The following is an 18,382-nucleotide window of genomic DNA, read 5'->3' as shown; positions in this document are numbered from 1 at the left end:
GCCTAACTTGATTATCACTTAATACTTTATTAACATCAAAGGCTAAACTCTCCAAGTTATACTGTGTGCTGTTTACTTGACACCACTTTCTGCTTCGTTATGATTTGCTTCTTTATGGACTAGAGTACTTTGTGCATTTCAGATGCAGTTAGTTCTGACCTCTTTCATGACTAACTTTCTCTGCTTTGAACAACTCTTCAAGGTTGAAACATTACAATATTGTCTTGCTGTTGGTTTAATTGAATATTGTAGTTGGACTATCTATCTTTTTGGGGCACTACATGTATATGTTTGGGGGCAACTTAATTTGAAATAATTTTTGAAAGAGGTCACACTTTTTGACTCTCTTACAGTCTTGTCTTACATAATGTGAACTTACATTTGAAGGATCTCTACTCATAACTTTCACTCTATGTACTAAGTTTTCTGAGAATTGGCATCTAACTTGCATTACATGTGCATAAAGGTCCAGCAGAAATCAGTACCCACTTCCAAAATAGTTTAGAAACCTAGTTCAAGGACTCGCTTCACTCTTCACCCATCCAGTTGAGAAAGGGTCAGAAGTATAATGTAAAAATTAAGAGAAGTATCTAAAATGGACTGTTTCAGTTACCTTAATCTCTCATTTTAAACACTTAAAATCAGTGAGACGCTAATCAGGGCTTTCTAGAAGAGGTACAAAGGAAGTATGAAAGATGGGGAAAGAATTAGTCTTGTTTATTTTTAGAAAGGTGAAGTTTCACAAAACATACCTTCTTTATAGATCTATGCTGACCATGCTACCAATGGGCATAGTGTGCGCCCTACCCAGACTGGATGCAGACAGACATGTGCAGACAAAGTGACTGAAAAAAAGAAAGGTAGGAATGTAAAATGGTTTGGAATGTGAAAGGGGACACTGGGTAAAAAGGTCATAGCATTGGGACATGGATTGCCTAGCATACTATTAACCATGAAAAAGTGAATTTTCAGTCCAATTTACTTTTTTCCTATTTGCATTGTTTTATTTTTTTGCACTTCCCTCTGCTTGAGCAAAATGGATGGCTCAGTTTCACTTTGTGAATACTGCAGGGGATGTTATTTTCAGATTGTTCTGTTAAAATTAATGAAAAACGTTGCTTATACACTTTGTAAGAGCCTGTGCTCCAAAAATAACTTGTCTACCTGATTTCCATTTGAGTCCACACTTTCAGCACAACCCAGGCAGGACTTTCCATAGCTCTTGATCTTTTAACTGAGTTATCTGTAGGTGTGCACCCTCTCCATACCAGTAGTACCTGTGCTGTCCCTGTGTTCAAAGATTAGATTTTTTTTTTCTCTCCCCTAACCGCAGTCAGTGAAGTTGTGCCTGTTGGACTGTCTTCAGCCATGCCTGATTTCATGCAAAGCACTCCAGCATCTCAGCCCCTCTCTTTCTATATCCTTTGACCATCTTTCTTTCTTTGGTTGTGCCTTGAGAAAGATTTCAGATTAAAGCTGTTTTTTTAATTTGACATTGGCTGCAGCTTGCTGCATGTTTTCATGCCTCCAGGGTTTCATTCTCTTTCCCTATGTTGTGGCTCCATTGTATAGTTAGTGCATCTCTACCCAAATCATAGTTTGCCTTCATGGTTTTGGAACAAAGCTGAAAGTTCTAATTATTGTGAACAATCGGTATGCAAAATGTACCCACCACCCGTAACTTCAGGATAGGTTTGTCAAAAGGCTTTAATATAGTCAGGTTGCTATTATCCAGTCCAGAATAGGTTGCAAGTTAGACTGGAATAATAAAATGATTTTTTTACCAAAAAGGCTGCTCAAACCAAGATAATGTGCAAATATAGGGGTTTTATTAAGTAGTGTGGACTAAAATATCTGTCCATAGAACATCTTGTCATTGAAACGGAAAAGCTTTAGAGATACAGATGTTAATGTAGACACCATGTTTTGCAAGTGCCACACATCCAGTGTAGTCATTTTCTGAAAAAGATGTTATAATGTGTGAATGAGTTTGTTCAAACTGACGTTCCTAAAGTAGCTCAACACCTTGAAAAATGGTTCTGAAGAGAGTAGGCTTAAATGGCTTACAGATTAAACAATTTGCCTTGCATGCCAGAGGCAAGAGTTCCTACCCCCTGTGAGATATTAGGGCAATTAGATAAATGTGGCTGTATTTGGTACTGGTTGCATTGGTCAGTGGTATAATGTGATCCTAAGCAGCTGCATACATTAAGAAATGATTCTTGCTGACAGTATGTCTAGTTTAGGGGTCCCCGGCGCCCGCAGGGGCATCTAAATGCGCCCGCGTCCTGGCTGGCGATGGAGCATCTGCTGAAATGCCACCAAATTTCTGTGGCATTTCGGCGGCGACACCTCTTGATGATGCCGCTTGCCGACAAGTGACATCATCGAGAGGCGTCGTCGACGAAATGCCGCAGAAATTTGGTGGTATTTCGGCGGATGCTCTGCCGCTGCCACAGTCCTTTGTCTGGCACCCGCCAGACAAAAAGGTTGGGGACCACTGGTCTAGTTATTGGACTTCCCGTGTGATGGCTCCATACACTTTTAAAACATGCAACATATGTTTTTAGAGAGTGATTTCAGAGTAGGCAATGGTCCTTAAATATCACTGTGATATAGGTGCCTTAAATACCTTAGATAATTGTGTGTAATTTTCAAATTCACTTAATCTCAGTAGTTTCCAGCATGGATTGTTGTAAATCGCTGATTTTAATTATTTAAATCAGCAAGTAGCAAACGATGATTTAAATAATTGATTTTAGTCATGCTTTCTATTAGTACTTTAGTTATTTTCTTAAAAGGTTCATAATTTACTAGATAACAATCTGAGTAAAAAGTCAGTTGTCAAGCTGCATTTGAAAATTGTAAATCAATTAAAAACATGCACAAACAGCATTTTAACATTGTTTTTCATTAAATAAAACTGCCTTAACTGTGTTGGATACATAAGGGAAAAAGTGAAACTAAAAGTATTCCTACTAAGCTTTTCTGAACAACGTGGGGTGAGGGGGGAGTACTCTTATTTGGGAAAAACAAAATACCAACATTGACTCCATTAAGATGGAAAATGATATAGATACTTGATACAATACATGACATGTCATTTTTTAAAGCTTGACCTCAAAAGTTACTATGTTTGTCCTTGACTCTGCTTATAAAACAGCAACCTTTAACTTGTTACTTAGTGTGTGTGTAGTAGAAAGGTCATGTAGATTCAGCATATTTTTTATTTATTTAAATGGTTATAATAGGTGATAGTAAATATAGGCCTTAGCATAGTTTGTCATACATTTAATTCTAAACAGATTTATTTTTGTTAAAAAGCATATAATTTATTTTTTAATAGATCAATAACTTTTATCTACTCAGATCCTGGGCTAAAGCTTTTTGCCTGAAAAGTGTATTCAAAGACTTATCCTTAGAGGAAAGATGGCTTTGTGGTTAAGGCACAAGTTTGGGACTTGGGAGGTCTGGGTTTAATTCCGAGCTCGGCTGTGTACTTCCTGTGTGAGCCTGGGCAAGTCACTGTCAATTCCATGTCTGTAAAATGGGAATAATAGTCACTTTTTCTTACTTTCTTTCTGGTCTATTTGGATTGCAAACTTTCAGGACCCAGGGACTCTTACTATGCATATGTACTGTGTCTAGCGTGATGGGCTTTGATCTCAATTAGGGTTTCTAAGCACTGCCATAATACATTCTGAGGCTTTGCGCTGTCTTTGGCAACTCAAAGCACTGTCCTGATGCAAGGATTGATCTTTGCCCTCAGTGCTCTGGGAGCACCAACTGCATTAGCATGGAGAAAAGTCTGGCGACCTGCATCTGGTGCTGATGCCAATGCATTTACCGCTGGCTTTTATAAAACCAGAACTTTGGGCCTAAATTGATATTTTAATGTTGCCTCCTTGCAAGTTATGGTGAAATAGCCTTGGGAATTATGATATTCCTTGCAGTGGTGATGCAACCTGAAGTCCCTACAGCCTCAAATGTAAGAATCACCAGAGCAACCTCCTCTACTCTGACCAAACAGATGTCAAAGCCAGCTACCACCATGAGTAAGTGAAGCAGTAAGACTCCTATATTCTTGGTATTCATAGAAAAACTATTTCAGCTTGTACAGCTAAGACTTGGTGTTCAGAGGTGGCACAGAAAACTTAGTATCAAACTGGCAGATAGAAAGGAAGGGTCTAAAATTGGAAATTGGTAATTTCTCCTATGAAAGAAGGTCTTGTAACTGCAGCCTCCATTTCAGTGTTTAACCCAATATGCAAAAGTCAACATTAGAGAGTTGGGGGAAAATACAGCTATATGAAAGTATTTATACCTTATGTTAATTAAAGGCTGGCACACTTGTGATTTTTCTTATCTGGCTTAATGTCATACTAGTCTAGTTGGTTGAGTAACCATGAAAAGATTTAGGTTATAAATTATCTCTATCTAGAAACAGAAATCAAAAGAAATACATTGTCTGATGTAGGGGCTGCTCTCCATCTGTGTTTGTACATTGCCCAGAACAGTGGGACCCCAATCTTTGGGGCTCTGAGAGAAATGTTTAATAATGTTATCCCTTCTTGTCCTCAAGATAGCTGTCAGAATGTAACACTTTCTTTCATGCTGCCCATTATGCATGGAATGTACCTCCTGAATTAAACAGGCCACTACCACTGTCGTGATCATATGGATGACTAACATCAAGTAATCATGCATGATTTTAATCCTAGTATGTCCATGTGGCAAGAGGAAAGTAGATCAAATTCTGGACTCAAAACTATTTGACAATGTCACTTCAATCTTTAAGGAAATATTGTAATGTTTATTTTTAGTGTTCTGTCGTTTTATCTTGGGGAAGCTGGAGTAGTATAATTATTTAGATATTTCAGTATTAGCCCTATGGGGACTAAAAATCATTTCAAAGACTAACGTCTTGTGTTTTGGAGGGGGGGAAATCTGATATTGGTTCTTGGTAGCATGGCTCTCATCATGCTGCTAAATCCTAGAGCATTTTTTGTATAAACTGTACAACTTTAACTACTCCCTTTCTGTAACCATTGTGATATGCCATTATTTTTTACTTGTTTGTGTTTTCATGGTCATACAATAATTTGAAACTTCTGATGAAAGATGCTGTATAAATAAGCTATCTGTTTTAATTGGCATGGGATCTGTTCAGCCTTAGGTAACCAACAACAAAAAAAGACAGCAAGTAGAGGAAAACAGCAAAAAGAGATCAAAGCTGAGAATGTAGAGGTATGTTACTTGATATTTGTAAATATGAAAACTGAACAAAGGGTATTAACGGATTCAGGAGTGCCTACAAGAAGCAACTGTACTATATAGGCACTGGAGTCAAAGCAGTGGTCACTATTTTAGCTAATATCTTCATTGGTCTGCTTGCAACTTGTGGATTAACTTGTAACTACTGTTGCATTGTTTTTTTAATTTTCATATTAATATGTTTAGGCTTAACTCTTCACATTGTAAAGTTTCAGAACTTTTTGCTTACAACCAGACTTTAAATATTCCATGTGAGCAATATTAATCCAATTTTAGTATTCTTATTTAAAAGACCACTGCCCTTGCTACTTTGATCAGAAAATACTTTACCATAAACGTGATCTTGATGAGATGTATTTAAGTAGACATAGGAACTTTGTATGGAATAGAGTCTCTAGTTATTTCATGAGGAAAATACATATACTTCCAAAACAGTTTCTCAGAATTAGCATATGTAGTTTATAGCAATGTACAGTTTAAAAGTCTGGCTTTATGCTTTTATAGAAGAGCGCATATACCCTTACATGAGCTTTGTATGCATGTCAGTGGTTTTTTAGGCAAGTTGGGTTGCCTGCAAAAGTATTCTGCAAAAATCCCTAGACTTGTGCACGCACATCCAGGTGTTTTGTGCGTGGAATTTGTGAACAAAACTGCATGTACACTTTTAAAAATAAATGGGCCTATTTTTTTGTTATAGGCCAAGCCTATTAGGCTTTTTGGGAGTCTTAGTTAATATCTATTTGAGTGTCATACTGTTGTATGGCTTTTAACTGGTACCTGCAAGATCATACTTGACCGAGATAGAGTTTTAAACACAAATGTAGCTACAGAAATGGCATGTTCAATTAGTTTTTGTGTGATCAAATGTACAGTGTAATCGTGCTCTTTCAAAAACTCCTGGTATTCCAAAATGTTTTGGAGGAGTTATCTGGTTCAGATACTCCTGTGCATTTTCAACGGTCTCTGGCCAAATCTTGCTTGCTTAACCATGTGTAACCACAGTGACTTAATTACTGGTCATCAGCCCTAATTTAAATTAGTATAGAGGAATTTATCTGGAATATGCAGATATTCACCTTCTATATGCACACATAAAACTTCACTTGCTGCGTCATAAGGAAACAGCATGCAGAGTACCTTGTTTCTTAACTACCACTTCAAAATTTAGCATAATATTCCATTCCTCACTGAAGGCTGTACTGAGAGTTAAGTAAAACAGTCTTTGAATTGAGTGAACAAGTGTCTGAACAAGCTTTTCATGCTTGTATAACTGAAAAAATTTTCAGAAGTTGCCAAAAATTATCTTCAGATTGAGTATCTCAAAAATATCTCAGCTTTCTGTGCCAAACGTTTAACCCACTGAAAATGGGGTCTAGAATAAGCCATCCCAACTATAACACACATTCTTTTTAGGGTGGTTGCGGATGTGTATTCCGCTCAGGTGTGGTGGAGAACTTTGCCTAGTGATACCTGCAGGGGCAGTACTCTAGCCTCTTAGCCCCTCCCTGGCTTATTTAAAGGTGGTGCCACCCAACTCCCCTCGGTTCCTTTTCACCACCTGCCACTACAGTTGGAACATTCGATGTAGTAGTTTACTTCGCTCGATCTGTTTTTGGGGCCTTTATTGTATATAGTTCAGTAGTACACTTAAATTGAGTCACAGTAGTTAGGATAGACAGACGGTATGTCTACACAGCAAAGAAAAAAAATGGCTGGCCTATGCCAGCTGGCTCTAGTTCCCGGGGCTCAGGCTGCAGGGCTCTTTCATTACTGGATAGACTTCTGGGCTCGGGCTGAAGCCCGAACTCTGGGACCCTCCCACTCCGCAGGGCTCTAGGGTTTTTCTTTGGTGTGTAGACATATCCCCCATAGTTTAACCCAAGGGTTAAACTTTGTCAGTCATGTGGGTTGGTTGTCCTCACTAGTGACCCTCACGCGCAGTGTTTGTTGTGCCTGGGAAAAGGGCACATCTAAAGAATGGTGTTCTGTCTGCCAATCATTTAAAAAGAGAACACTGGTGACAAGCTATTTGCATCTGAAGTGCAGCACCTTCTAGAGCAGGACATGAGTTCCCTGTTCTTCTCTTCTCTCCCTCCCCCCCACCACCTTGGTACCAGGGACCTCCACAGACTGTCCAGCCCTGCACTCTCCTTCAGAGATGACATGGAATGTTGCTTCCGACACAAGGTCTGGTGCTCCACATAACAGAATGAGGGATTATTCCAAGGAAAAGGTCCAACAAGACGGACCAAGACCATTCCAGGACTCAGGGATTTCCACTTAATCTTCTAAGAGGAGCGCTGGCTGGTACTATAATTCCTCCAGTATGCAAGATGGAGCTGGGCTGTCTCACCCGCTTCCCAGTACTGCGACGAGATGAGTTGAACACTGTACCACCAACTCCAGTATTGGCCATGACATCTGTTGAGTCCAATACCAATGTCAGGGTTGGCACTGACTGTACGCCATTAGCATACAAGGCAGTGTCAGACCCGCTCTGCCTTTCCTAGCCTGATTCCCCAATATATCAAGAGCATTTGGCAGCCAGGGATGCTGCTTCTGCTGTGCCCTCCGCGCCATGAGGTTTGATTGCAAAGATGTCTTGTTCATCAGCACTATATTCTACTCTGCCTAAGACTCAGAATTCAGAGTTGTGGTCAACATCCTTTTTCTTAGCATCTGCACCAGTAGGCTGCTTGCTTTCTTCAGCACCGACTATGCCTTTGCTGCTGACCTCATCTTTGGGATTGGTACCTGTGATGGGTTCTTCCCTGCATGTGCCCCCCCCCCCCCCCCCGGTGCCACCTGGAACAGGGTACCACTGAGCCTGCCTGAGTCACCAGCCTGGGCTCCCTTTTCACCCTGTAAGGGTGTGACAAGCTGCAGACACATTCCCAGTCTCTCTCTTTCACCAGCACACAGGTAGACACACATCCAGCTGCAGCTACACACACAGATACTGCATGGGAAATCTCAGCTAAGGCATCTCCCAGTTCCTAAGGTTTGCACCCCCCTTTGGAGGGTAAACCCAAAATTATACTGTCTTGCGCAGCACCGGGAACTGTATGGCATAAGCTCATAAAATTCATTCCCTCCGTCAATGTGGAGAGAGAGATATAACTTGGAGCAGAAAGCTAATTTCCACACACCAGTTTTAGGCAAAACAAAAACAAGTTTATTAACTACAAAAGCTTTCTGTTATGTGATTATAAGTGATAGCAAACAGATCAAAGCAAACTGAGCTTATCTAGTGTGTTAAGTAAGATATGAATTACCAAATGCTCTCACCCTGAGTGATAAACAGGCTGGTAGATTCTTAAGGTAGAAGCTGCCTTGGCTTTCCCAGGTTTTCATACACAGGCTAGCAGTACCTTAGCTGGGGACCATCACTTCCCCCCTGTTCAGTCTTTATTCCTCAGGCGTTTCCAGGTGTGGTGTTGTAGGGAGAGTAAGGTACCATCATGATGTCATTGTCACCCTTTTATATCTTCTTCTCACTTGCTGGAAAGCTCTTTTGCTGTGACCTGGGTCAAACAGCACTACACAATGGGAACTATCTCTGAGAGGTTTCTATTGTACACAGTTCCTGGGGTAATCCTTGTGCTTGCATGCATTTCCTCAATAAGGCATTAATATTGTTTGGCCTTTTTACTGTTGTATCCAAAAGGGGTGTTTTCAACCTCACAACATATTTCAGTAACACATACATAACCAAACTTCACATACAACAATAGCACATACAATCCAACGAGATATTAATGTCTAGCAGATCAAGACTTTTAGAATGATACCTCACAAGGCATATTTTGTACAAAACATATCCTAATTGCATGACAGTGGTGAATATTGGGGTGCCAGGGTGTCACAATACCTCCCTCATTTGCTTCAGTATTGGGTGGAATTGTGATGCCTCTTTTGGTACTGGAGGCACCAACTGCTAATTCATCCTTGGTACTGATGCCATCTCCGTATTGGTTTTTGGATGAGGTAGGTAATTTGCTTGCCTCGTTGGGGATGGCTCTTCCTCTACCAGTGGACAACTTGCTGGTCTTGTCGAGACAGAGTTTGGGGACATCTTCCACTTCTCCGCTGCCTTTGAAGCACTGTTTTCGGAAATCCTCTATACCAACAGTGGATGGTTTTGAGATTGGCACTGTTCTCGCCCCTGCCCTAGTATCTATTGGTCACCAATGCCTTATCCCTATTCCCAGTTGCCTCCTTGGAATCCTTAGTACAGTCCTTGGTCTGCCAAATCGCATTCTTGGATGCAGTCCAAGGCAAGGTTGCCGATTTCTGCCTGCAGTTTCTCATCCTGAGCCATCTCTATTACATGCACAGTCTGAGTTCATTCCTCCTGAGCTGGTCCAGACTGATTCTCTCATACCAGAGCTTCTATTGGCCCTGCACTCTTCCTCATCCTCTCCAGATGACTCTTCCTCACCTGTGCCTGAGATTTTTAAGGATCTCCTGAGGTGTATGGTTTCTGCCTTGGGCATTCAGGCTGGGTTCGTGCAGGAGAAGACACATAAGTTGCTGGATATACTCCAGGGAGGGTGGCTCTCCAGGTAAACTAAGCCTTCTTGGTGTTTGCAAAGTCCTTGTGGAATACCCCAGCTTCATTATCAGCTACAGCAAAGCATTCTGAGAAGCACTATAATGTTCTCATGGAGGTATTCAACTGCTTCTACTCCCATCCAGCCTCTAACTCTCTCGTAGTAACAGCAGTAAATGACCGATCATGACAGGGGAGAGATGAATCCACCACCAAGAACAAAGAATCTAAGAGGCTGGACTGGCTGGGGGTGGAGGGTAATAATTTACATGACTACCATTACAAATGTGCATTGTAAATCAGCAGGCAATGTTATCTATGGACTTGTCTTCACAAACAGCAGCACAGCTGCACTGTTGTGGCTGCTCCGCTGTCTCACTTTAGTGAAGGTGAAGTTACTAGGCTGACAGAGCTTCTGCTATGGATGTAGTTAATCTTCCTCCCTGAGAGGCAATAGCTATGTTGATAGGAGAAGCTCTCCCACTGACATAGCGCTGTCTACACTGGGTGCTAGGTTGATATCACTGTCACTCAGGGGTGTGGATTTTTTACACCTCTGAGCAACATAGTTTATACCTATATATGTCTTTATGGTAGACCTGGCCTAAATATGACTTCATCAATTTGGACGCTATCTCCAAATTCATGGATAACTCGCCAGAAAGGGAATAATTTAAGGTGTTGGTTGGAGAGGGCCGTCTGGTGGCCAAAACTTCATTGCAGTCGTCCCTGTATGTGGCAGGCGCCTCTTTTAGAATCACAGTAGAACCTCAGAGTTACGAACACAAGAGTTATGAACTGACCAGTCAACCTAGCACCTCATTTGGAATGGAAGTATGCAATCAGGCAGCAGCAGAGACCAAAAAAAAAAGCATGTACAGTACTGTTAAATATAACCTCCAAAAAATAAAATAAAGGGAAAACTTAAAAAAAAATTTGGCAAGGTAAAGCAGCTGTTTCTGTGCTTTTCATTTAAATTAAGATGATTAAAAGTAGCATTTGTCTTCTGCGTAGTAAAGTTTCAAAGCTGTATTAAGTCAATGTTCAGTTGTAAACTTTTGAAAGAACCATAACGTTTTGTTCAGAGTTAAACATTTCAGAGTTATGAACAACCTCCATTCCTGAGGTATTTGTAACTGAGGTTCTACTGTGTGGTATCAGCTGTAACTATGAGAAGGGCCTTGTGGTTGCAGAATTCTGGCATAGTCCCTGATGGGAGGATAATCAATAGTGCATCTGAGACTAGGGTATATTAGATGATCATAATGGTCCCTTCTGATCTTGAATTCTATGATTCTATGATTCTATGTTCAGCAGTGTATTGAGGACTTACCTTTCAATGGTAACATTTTGTTTTTGGAGAGAACTGATGAACTTTACATTTTGTTTAAGGACACCTGGGCCACTTTATTTCTTGGGTTTAAACCCCAGCCACAAGAAGGCATAATTACGGAAGTCAGCAGCGACAGTATCGCTCACAGCCATTTTTCTGGCAGTCATCCTTCCCTGTTAAGCAGCAGGACTCCTCTAGGAAAGGGCATAGATTGCAGAGGAAGAAGCCTTCTGGGTCTAATTTTAGCAAGCAAGCCCAGCCCATTGTCCTCCATCAAGTAAGCAGACATTTTGACTTTCAGATCCAGGACAGCATTCCATTTGTGACTTCTGTGCCCCCATCTCTTCAGTTTGGAGACAGGCTGTCTTGCTTTTATGGTGCTTGGGATACAGTAACTCCTGACAAATGGGTCCTAAGCACCTTCAGATTATGCCATTCAGTTCCTCTGCATCTCTCCTACCCTGTCCCTCCTCAAGAACCCCTCTTGCGAGCCACTCTTTCTTCAGCTGGTCTAAATTCTGTGTGCTTAGAGAGATCTATAAAGGAGGTCCCGCTGAATCACTGGGGAAAGGGATTCTATTCCCGATATTTCCTGGTCCCCAAACCCAAGGAAAGGATGAGGCCAATTCTCAATCTCCACAGTCTTAACAAATACATCAAATACATGGGATTCTGTATGGTCACTCTAGCAATGATCCTTTTTACATTAAATCATAACTGGTTTGCTGCCCCTGCTCTTCAAATGCTTATTTCCATGTGGTGATTTTCTCAAGCCATAGGAAGTTTCTGAGACTTGTTATGGCAGGTCAACATCGGTACGCTGTGCTTTCCCTTGGCCCATCCTCAGCTCCTCATGGTTTTTACCAAATGCATGATGGTAGTGACGGCATACCTCAAGAGAAGAGCAATTCACATCTTCCCATATCTGAACAACTGATTAGTGAGGGTCAAGACAAGTCCTCTCACATGTTCAGTTCATTGTTACCCAGGGTTTTCAGAACCCAAAGCAGTGTTAACTTAACTGTTTCAATTAAAGCACTGTCAGGAATAAATCAATGGGAACACAGCGCTTCCGGCTGATGAAAATTGATAAAGTAAGCATGCTCTTATCTAAAACTACTATTTATTAGATTTAAGCACATACAGACGTAAGCAATAGGTTTAGAATATCTCAGATAATTACCCAGAATCTGAGATGGTAGTGAGTAATTACAAGCAGGTCAGCAATAGCCGCTAGCTTTCCTCCTGGGGAGTATGGTCTCAGGATAGCTTCAGAGAACTGTTCCAAAGTACACGCTATTGTCTTTTTATAACTAACCTTTACAAAACACATAGCTCATAGTAAACCCCTACTGGGTCATCACCTCTCCTAACTTCAATAAACTACTTCTCAAAAAAACATTCCTAACAATCTTAGTCATAATAAGCTTCTATATCAAAGGCACCCAAACTCAATGTCTCCATCCACTTACTGTCTTTCAGTCTCAGTTTGAGTCTTTTCTCCCCTCCCATTGTGGTTAGCAGAAACTGCAAGCCTACAGCTAGTATTTGGCCTTGCCTCCAGAAGCACAGCTTGTCCAAATTAACCCTTAACTGTGTGGTGGTCTATTTTATTCGTGGTGACTGAATGCACACAACATGGTTGCAATCAGCTTGATCAAATTCTGGGATAACATTCCCCTCAATTCCAGGGCAACAACACTGCACCTTTTCAATTATCTGGATCTGATCTTAAACGAGGGGAGGCTGGACATTAATACTAACTCAAAAAATCAAGTTCATTGGGGCCCTCCTAGGCTCCATAAGATCCAGGGCATTCCTATCAAATGAGCAATTCCAGGCCATTAGTCGCCTATGTCTCTCTCTGCTTTCACACTTCTACCATCTAAGTGTGCCTGAAGTTGTTAGGCCATATGGCTGCAGGCACTTAAATGGTCCAGCATGCAAGATTTCATGTTCGTCCTCGTCAAATCTGGTGGAGGTTGGTCTGTTGCCCAAATTGTCAGGTATTGGATGGGCTGGTCTAAGTGCATCCAGTGGTTCTGAACTCCCTTCAGTGGTGGACAGTTCAAAGTATACAAAGGTGTTCTCTGCCTGTGTTCTCACCACATCCCCTTAGATGGGATCATAGTTACAGATGCTTCCACAATAGGTTGGACAGCGCATCTGGGGGAATTGAAGATACAAGGTTTATGAACAGAGCGGGAAGCATCTCTTCATATCAGTGTTGTGGGGCTTCAGGCCATTTACAATGTATGCAAGGTATTTCAAGTGCAGATACTCACTAACAACATCACCACAATGTATTATGTGAACAAATGGAGGAAACCACTCCCATCAACGTTGTCAGGAGACTATAAAGTTCTGGCAGTTCTGAATCAAAGAGAACATCATTCCCACTGCTGCTCGTTTACCATGGGCCCAGAGTCACTCAGCCAATCATCCTGCAGGAATTTCTCCCAGAATCACAAATGGTCTCTGAAGCGCAGTATACTGAGGTCCATATTCACAGAATGGGACATTCCTGCTATTGACCTGATTTTGACAGAGGACAAAGTGCAATCAAATTTGCCCTTGAGCAGGTCTCAGTCCAGATTCCTTAGCCAATGCCTTTTATGTGAATTGGGGATCAGCATTGATGTATGCTTTCCCCCTGATCCCAGTCATTCCTCAGGTCATTCTCAAGCCAAGGATGGATCATGCTAGACTAATTCTAATAGCACCAGTTTGGCCAAGACAATGTTGGTTTTCCAACCTCCTCAGTCTTTGTTCACCCATTCCTCTTCCTTGTTGACCCGATTTATTGACTCAGTTCCATGGTCAGATTTCACATCCAGCACTGAGCAGTCTGTCCCCAGCATGAATACTAGTATGTCTAGATAAAGAAAGCTGTTCAACAGATTCTGCTTAGCAGTAGAAAGCCCTCCGCTAGGGCCTATCTATTTGGAAAAGTGGAAACATTTTCCCATTTGGTGCCTAGCCCCGGGGGATTCAACTGATAGAGTCCTGGAGTACCTGTTACACCTTCAGTCCTCTGGTCTGTATCTCAGTTTGTTGAGGGTTTGTGTGACATTGATTTCAGCTTTTCATCCTGAAGTCCAAGGACAATCAGTTTTCTTGAACTCCATAGTAGTCAGATTTCTGAAAGTGGTCACTTGTCTCTTTCTACCACAGAAGGAAGTGAGACTTAATACTGTGTTAGCCTCCCTTATGGGTTCTCCCTTGGCAACTTGTTCTGTCTCTCCTAGGCAGAAAGACAGTGTTTCTTGCAGCCATAACTTCTGTGAGAAGAGTTAGTGAGCTGTAGGGCCCTGATGGCAGACCCTCTGTATACTTATTTTTTCAAGGACGAGATTGCCTGGAGACCTCATCCTAAGTTTTTAGTCTCAGGGGGTGTCACTATTTCATCTTAACCAGAAAGTTTACTTACCTATATTTTTTCCAAAATGTCATTCAAATGCTAATGCACAGTGTCTTCTTTCCTTGGATGTGAGACAATGCTTGGCATTTACTTGGAAAGAACTAAGCCATCTTGTTTCCTTGTCTTTTTGTTTCCTTTGCGGATTGCAAAAGGGACAAGTGCTCTCTGTGCTGGCAGTTCCAAGGTGGATAACATCCCATGTTACAAGGACTTATTATGAGACAACTCAGACCCCGCCTCTGCAGAGATTGAGCCCGTTTGACAAGGTCCCAAGTGACATCAATCGCATTTCTCTGACATTTTGATATTGAATATTTGCAGGGCTGCTACTTGGTCTTCCATACATATTTTTACCAAGCATTATGCTGTTACGTCTGCATCCAGATCAGACATGAATTTTAGGAAGGCAGTCTTGCTGTTACTCTTTTAAGGAGACTTCAAGCCCCACTTCCTTCTATTATTGCTTGTGAGTTACCTGAGTGGAATACATGTCTGCAACCACTCAAAGATGATTGTTACTTTCCTGTACTGTAACTGTTGCTCTTTGAGATATGGATGCAGACTTGTATTCCCCAATCCACCCTCTGTCTCCTCTGCCTCAGTCTCAATTCTTGACAGTCAGTATGAAGAAAGTGATGGAGAGCAGGGCCACACTGCCCTTAAATAGCCTGGGGAGGGGCTAAGGGGCAACAGTTGCGAGCACTATCCCTTTGGGTACTGCTAGGCAAAGTTCTCTAGCTTTGGTGCACTTGGCATGCTCATACCTGAGTGGAATACACATCTTCACCCACGTCTTAAAGAACAACAGTTGCAGTACAGGTAAGTAACAGTCTTTCAGGACTCCAGTGCTATAATTTAGGATGAAAGCCTTCATTTTGTCTATAGCTTGGCTAATGTGCCTAAGTATTGGCACTACACTAACCCCGTAACATCACCAATATCTAGGCACAACGGGCAAGTTGAGGATGAAATGTAAGCCTCGAATTTAAAAAGCAAGGAAATTTAGTTAAAGTAAATAACATTTAAGGAGGATTAGATCTAAATTTAGTCTTCTAGAGCAGTGGTTCTCAACCTTTCCAAACTACTGTACCCCTTTCAGGAGTCTGATCTGTCTTGTGTACCCCAAGTTTCATCTCACTTAAACTACTTGTTTACAAAGTCAGACATAACACAGCACACTATCACTGAAAAATTGCTTGCTTTCTCATTTTTACCATATAATTATAAAATAAATCAATTGGAATATAAACATAGTACTTACTGTATATACTCGTTCATAAGCCGAATATTTTTGGTAAAAAGTGATGCATCAAAGTGCGGGGGTTGGCTTATAAACAGATCTACACCAAAATTTGATTATTTTAAACTCTATGGAATCATTTAATTGAATATCTAATACATTGTCGTTTCGTTTACCTGGCATGTCTGCAGGCATAGAGCCCCTCAGTTCCCTGTGGCCGCGGTTTGCCGTTCCCAGCCAATGGAACTGCGGCCACTAGGAGCTGAGGGGCTCTGTGCCCGTGAACACTCTAGGTAAACACAACATCCAGGCCCGCTAGCAGCTTACCCTAACGGGCCAGGAGCCAAAGTTTGCCAACCTCTGAAATACAGGGTCGGCTTACAGGGTCATAGAGTTTTTGCTATTTTTACCTATCCATCTTGGGGGTCGGGGATCAGCTTATAAACGAATGGGCTAATAAACGAGTATATACGGTACATTTCAGTGTATAGTATATAGAGCAGTATAAACATTTCATTGTATGAAATTTTAGTTTGTATTGACTTCGCTAGTGCTTTGTATGTGGCCTGTTGTAAAACTAGGCAAATTATGTAGATGAGTTGATGTACCTCTTGGAAGAACTCTGTGTACCCCCAGGGGTACACTTACTCCTGGTTGAGAACCACTTGATAGAATTTCTTTCCACAAATTATCTTGATTTATGGATGACTCCAACTACTAGTCACTTCTCAAAACATAAGTATTTGTTTCAAAAATGTGTTCTGTATTGTTATCTAATGAGTAAAGTCCTGTAGTACTTGCAGTAATATGGACTAAAGTTGAAATAGTGACAATAACCTCAACTTTATTTCTACTATAAGAACTGGTTTAAATGTTTGCTTTGTCTACCTTGTGCTGTTACAGGCACATAAACATGAAGTGGAAGGAAATACTTGGATGGATCAACTAACTGAAGTCTCTGTCAGTAACTCTAAAAATCCAACATCAGAAGTTCATCAGGAAGATACCCTGCTAGAAAGGGAAAACATACCGGTTACTCATATTCCAGTTCCAGTGAGACCGAGAACACGTTCTTTTGCTCCTCAGAACTTTGTGTTTCAGCCCCTAGATGGTTTAACAACTTATAAAGTTACACCCATGACTCCTTCCAGGGCAAATGCATTTTTGACACCCTGTCTCTCCTGGAGCCCTATGAAAATTGATGTGTAAGAACTCCCTCTTCTAATGACTTTGCTTAACTTAGACCTTGTTGATGAAAAGGGATTCAAATTGCAATGGCAGTTCTGCTGTGGAAACCTGTCTAATATTAAACTGTACAGCATGTCAGTTGAAGGATATCTGACATTTAATGAAATGATTTCTGATCACTACCTACCAAGCCTATATTTGACTGTGTAGTGGCAAAGGAAACCATGGTCTATAATCATGTGCCTTTAGGAGTAGAGCTCTCTGCAGTCTCTTGATATGCTATGAAATACACACTTGTTGCTTTTTAGTAAAAATGGTTTGACTTCTCAAGACACACATGTTTAACATTTAGATTTGATTAACTGCACCTAAAAGTGCCTTGTTCCTGTAATGTAGTATATTATTGGCCATGTTAGCCAATTTTAAGGCATGCCAAGTAACGGTTTCTAACTTTTCTGTTCCTTAGTAATGTTTCTAAAGAAGAATCAAGAAAAGAGTGTTCGTTAAAAAATCAAGCTTCACCTGCTCAGGAAGGGACTGATAAAGGCTCTCAAGAACAGCAAATTGGTACAAATTCACTGAAAGTGAAGAATGGTATAGTATTGTGATTCACATTTCATGTAATCCTCTTCCTTGTTTGTCAAATAGTGTCCTGGTGATCAAATATCCTTCATATATTTTTCAGAATGTGCCTCAACCAAGACGCAAGATGCTATGCAGAGTTCACGTGAAACTAGTCCAGTGTCTGAAGATATCTCCGCAATTGAAACCAAAGCAGGAGAAACAGATCATGACGTACCCTATTTCAGGTTTGTGTTAAGATTGGCTTCTTACCTGGCTAACAAGACTTCAGAACGGAGTACTAAAAACTAGAATATCTATAAAACACAAACTCAATAAGTCACTAAACTCTAACAGCATAAATAGTAAGAGGTTTTCTTGGTAGCTGGATAATGTTTGTCATGTTTAACTCTCATACTGGCCTTTCCTAGAGTTCTTAAAGCCAGTGACAAACCATCTCTTAAATGTTAATTTGCAATAGATCAGTGTCTTCATCTTCCTATATGTATCAAGCAGATGTTAATTACTATTCTCTTTTTGTGCTTTGTTTGTATTATATACATATTGAATAAAAACAGAATTTAAAGTGATGAAGACTAATGCCTTCTTAACCCTAGGAGAGCAAGCGGAGACAGTTCCTCTTTTTATCAGCCTCCAAGACTGGCCGCTTAGAATATACCAGCAAGCTATAAAGCCTATCAAACCTCTCCTAGAGCAGAAAGAAGAAATGTTTCCCTCCTAGTAAGAGACTAAGAACACCAGCAGCTGCAAAAGTACTAATGGCAGTTAGGGAGGATCAGATTTTACTGTAAA

General features: G+C 40.9%; 1 protein-coding gene and 1 non-coding gene across 5 annotated transcripts in view; both read left to right on the top strand.

The window, feature by feature from the left end:
* DLGAP5 (DLG associated protein 5) overlaps positions 1-18,382 on the top strand; it is a 45,558-nt gene that overhangs the window by 10,391 nt on the left and 16,785 nt on the right. For 3 of the 4 annotated variants that reach the window (XM_039538589.1, XM_039538588.1, XM_039538590.1), the window contains exons 5-10: positions 764-860; positions 3,954-4,055; positions 5,171-5,247; positions 16,724-17,025; positions 17,475-17,602; positions 17,694-17,817. In XM_039538589.1, the coding sequence (XP_039394523.1) occupies positions 764-860; positions 3,954-4,055; positions 5,171-5,247; positions 16,724-17,025; positions 17,475-17,602; positions 17,694-17,817 (830 nt within the window). The remainder of the gene's footprint in view (positions 1-763; positions 861-3,953; positions 4,056-5,170; positions 5,248-16,723; positions 17,026-17,474; positions 17,603-17,693; positions 17,818-18,382) is intronic. The other variant, XM_039538591.1, reaches the window with a different exon arrangement.
* On the top strand, positions 2,144-2,278 carry LOC120405480. The gene has a single exon (XR_005598595.1).

Source organism: Mauremys reevesii, linkage group 4, assembly GCF_016161935.1.
Source record: "Mauremys reevesii isolate NIE-2019 linkage group 4, ASM1616193v1, whole genome shotgun sequence".
Lineage (NCBI taxonomy): Eukaryota > Metazoa > Chordata > Testudines > Geoemydidae > Mauremys > Mauremys reevesii.
Note: the sequence above shows the minus strand (reverse complement) of the source record. Positions and strands in the feature narration are given on the sequence as shown.